This window comes from Nanorana parkeri, unplaced genomic scaffold, assembly GCF_000935625.1.
Source record: "Nanorana parkeri isolate BGI_ZX_2015 unplaced genomic scaffold, ASM93562v1 scaffold193, whole genome shotgun sequence".
Taxonomy (NCBI): Eukaryota; Metazoa; Chordata; class Amphibia; order Anura; family Dicroglossidae; genus Nanorana; species Nanorana parkeri.
The window spans coordinates 1,400,785-1,411,108 of NW_017306461.1; the positions used below are offsets into that span (position 1 = coordinate 1,400,785).

The 10,324-nt window shown below is 42.4% G+C and overlaps 1 protein-coding gene across 1 annotated transcript in view; it reads left to right on the forward strand.

Annotated features, from left to right (window-relative positions):
* The window catches only part of SNTA1 (syntrophin alpha 1), a 45,413-nt gene extending 37,931 nt beyond the window's left edge, over nucleotides 1-7,482 (forward strand). Inside the window, exons 7-8 of the mRNA XM_018555356.1 lie at nucleotides 4,232-4,419; nucleotides 6,839-7,482. Coding sequence (XP_018410858.1) covers nucleotides 4,232-4,419; nucleotides 6,839-6,931 — 281 coding nt within the window. The 3' untranslated portion in view covers nucleotides 6,932-7,482. The remainder of the gene's footprint in view (nucleotides 1-4,231; nucleotides 4,420-6,838) is intronic.
* Nucleotides 7,483-10,324: the final 2,842 nt, after the last annotated feature.

A 10,324-nucleotide genomic window follows, 5' to 3' on the forward strand; every position in this document is an offset into this window, starting at 1 on the left:
CAGGGGCGTAACTAGAAATCACAGGGCCCCATAGCAAAATTTTGTATGGGGCCCTGTGATTTCTAGTTACACCCCTTGAAGAGCCCACATAGCTCACCTGAGGGTGACCCTGCAGAGCCCACCATAGACTCTATGGTGGGCTCTGCAGGGTCACCCTCAGGTGGGCTGGTCACACTCCTTACCTGTCCGCCTCTTCTTCCTCCGTCTTCCCTCCTCCGTCGCCGGGCACGCTCCGTCCTCCGTCCCTCGCTACGCCACTGAATACAAGCTGCCTATAGGGTCCTATATATAAACCTTCTCCAAAGAAACAACTAGAAACGTAAGTAGTATTTATTTTTTTTTTTAAATAATTGATGTGAAGTATGCTGTGTGAATGGGAACACATAACATATATATAGGCATGTTCTCTAATTCAACTGAAAAAACTCAAAATACGTTTTTAAAGGTGCTTCTACTATTACTTGTCTTCAAATAACGTTCCTGCCACCTAGTGGTCATAAGGGATAAGTGCACCACCAATGGCATGAATATGAATGACCCTTTTCAGTGTGCTTTAATATTAAACATGCCCCTAGGTGGACTGCAGGATTGAAAATGTTAACTATATTTATTCAGTGCCTAGGAGCCTCTAAACGTTGTGGGAATACACCTCTGTAACAGTGAAGTGACTATTTCCTTTTCTATAGTGATGCTTTTTTACATTGTTATACAAAGTTATAGGTATTGTGCTTCCTTAAAAATAACCTTTATCGAGAACACTCAAATTCAACAGTGATATCTGCAGTTTAAAACGAACACTGATATTATTAAAACAAAATGGTCATGGCCAAAATAATACCCCAAAATCAGGTTCCTGGAAAATAAGAGGTATTATAATTATTTCCCTGGTGACCCGTGTCTCCTGCCTCCACTTGGTGAAGCTCTACAGACTCCATCAGAACCTTCATTTGACAATTCAGGGAGTGACGGATGCCCATGTCCCCCGCCCTGCGCTGTGGTTCCATCCTCCGGCCCCTAGTTTACCAAGTAGGATGGAACCTTAGCGAGGGACAGAAGACATTTTTGGAAGTGTCAGATGACGCAGATTCTGGCAGAGGCTGTAGAACAGAGGGACAGTAGGAAACCTGGGCCACCGGAAAGGTAAACACAATACGACTTTGTTTGCAGGGACCTGCTTTTGGAATTTCTTTTTACATAATAGTGTAGATTTAAATACATACATGAGATGATATTTTAGCCAGGGTCCGTATTCTAAGTATCTGTACAGGTTTTAGGAATACTGCTATAGCCTCTGTAAATCTGCAGCTCACCATACACATTACAATCTGACTGTACACTCTGCTTTACATCTACCACTATATAGCGCAAAGGCCTGTTTGATTGGCTCGGTAATACAGCCCCCATTATGTGTATTTCATCTCTGTATAATAAGCTTGGGGTACAGCTTTAATAATTAAACAGAGGACAATTATCACTGTATTTGTTTCCAGATATAAAGTGGTTAATTTGCTATAATGTTTCTGTCATCCTTCACAGGCTTGTACACTCCGGGCCCCCCAAGAGTTCACTGCAATACGACACAGAGCTGGCCTTTGCTCTTCGCTCCGGCACACAGAAGGGGGTGGAAACTCACTTGTTTAGCGTGACAATGCCTAGAGAGCTGGCGGAGTGGACCCGGGCATTAGTAGATGGATGTCACAATGCAGCTGAGCTTATACAAGAGGTGACTACAGGTGAGACAAGTGCAGCTAAAAACAGCCCACACGACTTTTTTATGTTATATTAATCCCTAAAATGCAATGCATATTACTCCAACCATTTTGTATTTAAAGTGCACCTGCATGTTTCCCATACTAGACTTTGAAGAGGGATCCTTTGTCAAGTTGGGCAGGAGGAAAAGCACTGACGTCTAATGATCCCTCCTTTAAAGTCAGTCTGTATGTTTCCATACTAGGCAAGGTAACAGGATGGCTTTAATGGAGGGATCTTTCATCAAGTTGGGCTGGGAATAATGTACATAGCCCTGTTGAAACTTACACAGGAATCTTGGGCAGTCTGGCAGCTGGGGAATGCAGGCAAAGTAGGCACTGACTCCTATTGATCCCTCCTTTAAAGTAAACCTCTATGCTTTCCATACTAGGCAAAGTAACAGGTTGACTTTAAAGGAGGCACCATGAGGAGTCAGTGCTTACTTTTCCTGCATTATCCAGCTGCCAGGCTGCTCAAGATTCCTGTGTAAGTTTAGACAGGACTGTGCCCATTACTCCCAGCACAACCTGAAGAGTGACCCCTCCTTTAAAGTCAACCTGTTACTTTGCCTAGTATGGGAAACATACAGGTACATTTTAAAGGAGGCATCATAAAGGGGTCAATACTTACTTTGCCTGTATTCCTTAATTGCCCAAGATTGTTAGTTTCAACAGGTCTATGCACCTTACTCCCAGCCCAACCTGATAACGCTCGGGCATGGTGATTGGTTTGCTAAATCGTTGAGTGCTGCGTTGTCGGAATCAGGGGAGTGCCACATAGTCTTCCATCAGAGGATCACAGTTCAGATTGCTTGGTGATTGGTTGCTAAATCATTGTGTGCTGCGTTGTCGGAATCAAAGAAGTGCCACATAGTCTTCCATCAGAGGATCACAGATCAGATTGCTTGGTGATTGGTTGCTAAATCATTGGGTGCTGCGTTGTCGGAATCAAAGAAGTGCCAGATAGTCTTCCATCAGAGGATCACAGATCAGATTGCTTGGTGATTGGTTGCTAAATCATTGGGTGCTGCGTTGTTGGAATCAAAGAAGTGCCACATAGTCTTCCATTAGAGGATCACAGTTCAGATTGCTTGGTGATTGGTTTGTTAAATCATTGAGTGCGGCGTTGTCGGAATCAGAGGAGTGCCACATAGTCTTCCATCAGAGAATCACAGATCAGATTGCTTGGTGATTCGTTTCTAAATCATTGAGTGCTGCGTTGTCCGAATCAGGGGAGTGCCACATAGTCTTCCATCAGAGGATCACAGTTCCGATAGCTTGGTTCTTCATCTTTTTCACTTATTTCCAAATCATGTGATCAAACCCTGGAGCAGCATTTCCTCCGAAAAAAGGAAAACTTTTTACGAATTTATTGATCATAGTTTTAAATTCAAGTACGTCAAAAGCCATTTTTTTTTAGTTTTGGATAGATTGAGAAAGGATTCAAACCCCCATCAGAATTGTATTGCTTTCTTTGTCCTTAAATGGGTGTCCAATAGGGAGGAACTCAGGTTGAAACTGAACCCGGTCTGAACCTGAACTCCTCCAAATGCAAAAGGAGCTTGTCTCGCACATAGAATTCACCGCTTGCATCTTGACGTAAGCAAAGGGATGGGGTGCAGTGACGTCATTGACCTTATATTGCCACCTGGCTACATTAAGTGTGACCATATAAGGTCAATAATGTCAACACAAGCATCCCACCTCTTAGTTTATGTGCAGTTGCGGGGCAGGGAATCCCCTGGCCTGCAACTGATTGGGTAAGAGACCCATGGCACTTCCATGTTCAGAAGAGTTCAGGTTTGGGCCAGGTTTCCATCTGAACCTGAGCTCATCCCAAGTGCCCAACAGCCTACCTACTGTAGAGACGTGGATGTCAGAATTAGATAAACGTATTGCTGTTGGAAAAGTCGCATACCAATCCAGAGGAGCTACTGCTAAACCTTCTTTATTATGGAATCTCTGGCTGGACTATAGGTCTCACTTACCGCTGCCTCTGTCTCCTGAACCTCAGGGTTAAGACGGTCCAGCAAATCTTAATTCATCAGCGTCGCAGCCCAAAGAACCCTTTCATGGTCCCCATTTGCGTATCACACAACCACGTGCTGATTCAGTTCAGGACATCAAGGAACACCTTTACATCAAAGCTTTTCCATAGATATTAATTTTATCGGCTCCAACGTCACTCACTAGAGAAAACTACAGGAGGGGCGGATACAAGACCAGTTTTCCTGCACAAGTAGGGAGAGCAGCAGTGACCGGTCTTTCTTGCAGGAAGCTCCTGCACAGATCTGGAGGATATATACAAATCTCACCAAGATTCAAGGAAGAATACTCATGACTCTTGTATTTAGAGATGATTTACTTATCCAGGAGTTTAGCTTTAAAATCTGAGTATAGTTTGATTTGATTAAGGTAGGCAGCACCATTTATTTGATACGATGCTATTGCTAAATATGAATTGTGTGTTTTTATCTACCTAGCCTGCACATGGGGCGGAAAAGAGTGTGCACTCTCTATACACATCGACAAAGGATTCACACTATTCACAGAGGAGCCTGGACTCAACAGAATCGTTCACCTTCATAAACCCTTTGAGAAGCTAAGAATGTCTTCTGACGACGGTGCCAGGATGTTGTTTCTGGACTTTGGCAACCCCGATGGTGAACTTGTACGTAAAGCAAAGAGACAGACCATCAGCTCCTGTTCCTTAACCCTGTTTTAGGTTTTCCTTTATTAGATACACTTTTTTCTTTATAGGTAGCTATGAAGGTAATCACAGTTCATTTAAAAAATATGGGAGTGCTAATAGTTACAGGCAGATCTTTTTCATCTTTGCATACACTTATATTCTGGGATTTAGATCATTTTCTTGGTGGCTTTTTACTACAGTTGCTTTTTCTTTCAGCAACTCTTCAGCTCACGACCTGTAATGTCAGAGAAATGTGCCTTCTATGGTTGCAAAGCTTTATATAAAATATCATCAAAACATGTAAAAATATGAAAATGGTGGCAAATATGAATATACAATGAAATTCAAGAGACATTGATACACATTAAGTAACAGTTTTTCCTGATAGCCTACCCACCCAGCTAGGTATACTCACCAGTCTATGATACCTCACCACCTTCCTGTTCTGTTTCCGTAATGGAGTAGAGCTTCAGGGAATGGGGGAGCATATTACCTCTCCCATTCCAATCACAGGGTCTGAAGACCCTGTCATTTGAAAGGGCAGTGACTTCATCCACTCAAGTAAGCTCCAACACCATGCAAGATCTGAACCTACTCAGTGTGGACATCAATGTATGTGGCAGGGGAGTATGGCTTGTTCAATATACCTTGCTGATGGTGGGAAGGGTAGGCTATCAAGTAGCACCTATACTCTGTCCTGAATTCTGCAGGTGAAAGTACCTTTTTAATGGACCCTTCAATTTCCCCAGTGCTCTCTGTAATTCAATGCCATATAACCTAGCATTAAGGCTACTCCTATGGTAATGTTACATGGCATGCTGAGTGATGTCACTGATATAGTTTGCTACTAGACCACTTTGTAAAAGTGGTCAGTACATCCATTTTTTTTTAGTAGATGTAGAGTAGAACCACCTGGCAGCTTGGTATATCTCTCATGGACTCTGTTGATGAGGTCTCCTCATTGAGTTTCTGGGTCTGTATGCCTGCTATGTCCTTTATGATGGATGTCCACTTTCCCTGTTGGGTTTTTATTTATTTGACATTATGGATTATGTAACAAGAAGAGCTGAAACACATAAAAGTGGGCAGGAACACCCAAAAGTCCCAGGTGTACAGGTACAGAGGCAGGAATCCTGGCAGAAGGATCTTGTTAACACTTTAAAGTTAAAATAGCAAGTCCCAGAAGAAGGCACATACTTATGTCTACTCATACCTCCAGTTTTCATGAGAAAGGCTGCTGTGTGCCCATGTAGCCCCAAACTCAGGTGCTCACTGTTTTGACTTAAGCTCCTTAAAAAACCTTTGGCCCACCCCAGCATTCCATAATGCAACACAATGTTCAGTAAAGAGTCTCCTACTTTGCATTGTGGGATAACTGGAGGGTGAATAAGAGCTTTAATATTAGAGCTCAATTCATGCTTTGGCTACATGCTGTGCTCCATTTTTGAGGCTCCCTGGTCCCACTGAAGCCATACTGTTGACAGGTGGTGGGATAGTATGGCTTTACATATTCACCAAAGTCCAAGAAGGACATGTCACAGCATGTAGCCCACGTAGACCCAAACTCAGCTGCTCACTGTTTTGACTTAACAGAACTTTGGCCCACCCCAGCATTCCATAATGCAATGCAATGGCCAGTAAAGAGGTTCCCACTTTGCATTGTGGGTTAACTGGAGGGCGGGTGAGAGCTTTGATATTAGAGCCCAAGTCATGCTTTGGCTACATGCCTTGCTCCAATTTTGACTCTCACTGGTTCCACTGAAGTCATCCTGTTGACTGATGGAGGGCTTTACATATTCACAAAAATCCAGGAAGGACATGTCACAGTACTGTAAGTTGAAGAACATGGGCATGAGGGAACCATAACTCATATTATAAACCTCTTTTATTTGCTATAAGCACACCACATGGCCTAAAATTTGTGGAAGCCTGACAATCACACCTATAAATGATTGTTGGACATCCAATTGTGAAACCATGGGCATTATTATGGAGTTGGCCCGCCTTTGTGGCTATAAATGTCTCCTCCTCTGTCTGTGGGAATTTGTGCCCATTCAGCCAAAAAAGCATTTGTGATGTCATCTACCGATGTTGTTTGAGGAGACCTGACTCGAAATTGGCATTCCAATTCATCCCAAAGGTGTTCAATACGCTTGAGGGCATGGCTCTGGGCCAGGCCACTCAAATTCCTCCACCCCAAACTCATCAAATCATTTATTTTTGAACCTGGCTTTGTTCACCTGAATAATTTTGAGGGGTGTCCACATATTTGTAGCCGTGTAGTGTAGCCACCATGACACAATAAGACCCCTCCATCTGTTGGTATGTTTCATACTTTTGAGGACTCCCTACATTACAATTTGTTTAATCACCTTTATTATTTTTTTTTTCCATTCAGCAACTGGATCTTCATTCTTGCCCCAAAACCATCGTCTTCATCATTCACTCGTTCTTGTCAGCCAAGATGTCTCGCATGGGTTACCTACCATAAAGAAGAGCTCCGGGGATGTCCTACAGAGAACCAAAGTAGTACATGCACTAATCCACTCATAAATGAAAAGATCTTCTTGGGTTGCCATAGCCATCCCGGAAACAACTGTCAGCTCTGAAATAGCCGCTGCCACAGTTGTTGCTGTGTAATACGATACACTTTAACCCTGTGTTATCTGGTGCCAATACCTCTCACAGCAACGTAGTGCCTTACATGTAGTTTTATGTAACGGTTTGATGCACAGATATGAAGAGAGCAGGCACTTTATCGTTCCTGTTTCATCAAGAAGGAGATCTCGGTGCCTTCAGCTGTTTTCTTCAAACGTTGTAGATAGAGCTGTAATATACAACACTGGGTCCTAAGCTGTATTCTTATTTCTACATCTGACTTAAAACATTTTTTTTTGTGCGTTATAATTATATATATATATTATATATGTATATTCATAAGAAGAATTCAAATAAGATATATTTAGTTTTTAGTAGAGTTGGAAAAAAAAAGAAATTGATGAGATGGTGTCTGTTTTGTTATTCCACATTGGTCTAAAGCTGGTCATACACCTATTGCTTATCTGCAGAGTTTCTATGGTCAGATGGAAAAATTGTAACAGATTCCTCATCTATGCTAAACTGTGTGGATGAAGGAATCTCCCGGTGGGCCAAGCTTCAGTATCTTGCTAGTCGGCCCCGCTGGCTCTCAAAATACCTAAACAATGCCTGCATCCAATCAGATTGTTCAGGTACTTTGACAGCCAGCGGGGCCGACTAGCAAGATACTGAAGCTTGGCCCAGCGGGAGATTCCTTCATCCACACAGTTTAGCGTAGATGGAGGAATCTGGAGAAAATCTGCAGATAATCTATAGGTGTATGGCCAGCTTAAGCGAGACTGTAATGGCGTGGCAGCTCTCCATTGGCTGCAAAATATTTGTGTGCCATCAATAGTTACCCTCTGGTTAAATGGGGAACATGGAACCGATTTTAAGGCATTGCATTATCACAGAGTGTGCCAATTTAAGGTGCTAGCTTTTGTCCTTTTTGATGGTGACGCAACTTCTTCATGTGTTCAGGCCAAGGATACGCCATAAAGACGCTCTGTTACTTTTTAAATGTATTTTTTTCCATGAATCAGTGTGAGCCTTTCAAATTCTATAATAAACTTTATAAGTCAGGAACATCTTTCCATTCAAATAATTGGTTGGGATTTTGACTGAATTTGGCCTGTATTAACTTTACATCAACCTTCCTATTGTATGTTTCCCCTTCAGCAAGCACAATGAATACATTAAATGAAATGGACATTGGGCCAAAGCTGCCTGGGTATCGCAATTTCACAAGTTGCATCAGATCCTTGACACTGTCACCTTGCTCATTCAGGGTAAAGTGACAAAACCTAACATAGCATAAAAACCAAAACACTCTATCTGTATTTTATACACTTCTTAGAAAATATGGCAGCTGGAATCTGATTTCTTAATAATGGCAGCACCCCCTTTTTTTAACTTTGCTTTTGCACATTTGAGGTCTTCTCTATTGACCAGTATATACTAGCATAGGCCCGTAGTCAGGTCTGAGAGACAATTGAATGTTCAGTCTACCCCATCCCAACACTTCATGACAGGCTACAGTATTAAGCGTCACCTTTACTTAAAGAGTACCTAAAGCCAAAACTTTTAATCCAACTTGAAATAGAGCAGGGAATGGGAAAACAAACTACTTTTTTTCCCCTCAGTGTAAAAAGAGTGTATACCATAAGCTTGAGACTCGAAGGACTCGAAGGAAAACTGCTTAGTTTACAACTGGAACGAAACCAAATATTATTTGTTAAATTGCTGCTCTCTGTATCCCTATTGGGAGAGATTTCCACCACTTCCTGTTGTCCCTAAAACAGGAAAATGAGGGCACATCTCTCCAGTGGGGAAACAGCAATAGATTTTTTTAGTAGAAAGACGTAGAGCACTTATCAGGTTTTATTTGATGTTTATTTCCTTATTTCCTCATTGATTTTCCCCTACTTCCTGTCTCAATGAGACTGGTCACTGTAAGAGGAAGTGAGGCGAATTCTTTGAAATGGTGTCTATCCCTTGCCCAAAACTTAAAAATTGTTGACATTACATTATAGTGTAAGTTTATGCCTTTTACGTACATTTATAAGCTGATAAGCCATCACACCCCAGCTCTATCCCTTGCCTTTAGGTAGAAATGTTGGCAGACACCAAGTCTGCTGTCTGAAAGGGAAGTGCCTGTGTTGCCTATAGTAGCCAATCAGGTCTGTCTATATTTTAGGATGAAACTGAAAAAGAAGTGTCTGGCTGCTGTGGACAACTTAAGAACTTTTCTTATGATCTTTGTATACATCGCACCCACTATGTTCTCATGATATTGATCCTGACCATCACCAAATGTGTCTTTTCTGAACCAAATGGAGACTGCACAATATTTTAACTATTTTCTGGTTTGTTAGAATAAAGCCAATAATAAAATAGATTATAATGTCTTCTGAGCCATCAGTCCTTATTCTACAGGATGGTCTGAAACTGTATGTTGGGTGTCAGGACTGGCTTAATACACTCGAAGATCTGAACTACAGAACACACCACTCACTCCCCAGTATCCGTGTCACCAGTGAGATCTGAACTACAGCACACACCGCTTACTCCCCAGTATCCGTGTCACCAGTGAGATCTGAACTACAGCACACACTGCTCACTCCCTAGTATCCATGTCACCAATAAGATCTGAACTACAGAACACACCGCTCACTCCCCAGTATCCGTGTCACAAGTAGGATCTGAACTTCAGAACACAGCGCTCACTCCCCAGGTATCCATGTAACCAGTGCACACAGCTCACTCCCCAATATACATGCAACCAATGACATTTGCACTCCAGTGCACAGAATTCACTCCCCAATATTCATGTAACCAGTCACATCTGCACTCCAGTGCACACAGCTCACTCCCCAATATACATGTAGCCAGTGAGATCTGTACTACAGCACACACATCTTAATCTCCAGTATCCGTGTCACCAGTAGGATCTGAACTTCAGAACACACCGCTCACTCCCTGGGTATCCATGTAACCAGTGCACACAGCTCATTACCCAATATACATGCAACCAGTGACATCTGCACTCCAGTGCACACAGCTAGAGCACACACAGCTCACTCCCTAGTATCCATGTCATCATGGAGATCCACACTACATCACACACAGCTTAATCCCCAATATCCATGTAACTGATGAGATCTGATTTTTTTTCTAACAACTAAGATCAGCCACACAGGGAGTGCATTGTTTTCATTGGGTCACTTGACTTGCATTGTTAGAAGAAGCAGTACAGCACAACCATGATGTAGCACTGCAAACTAGGATGCACAAATAGGGTTCATAT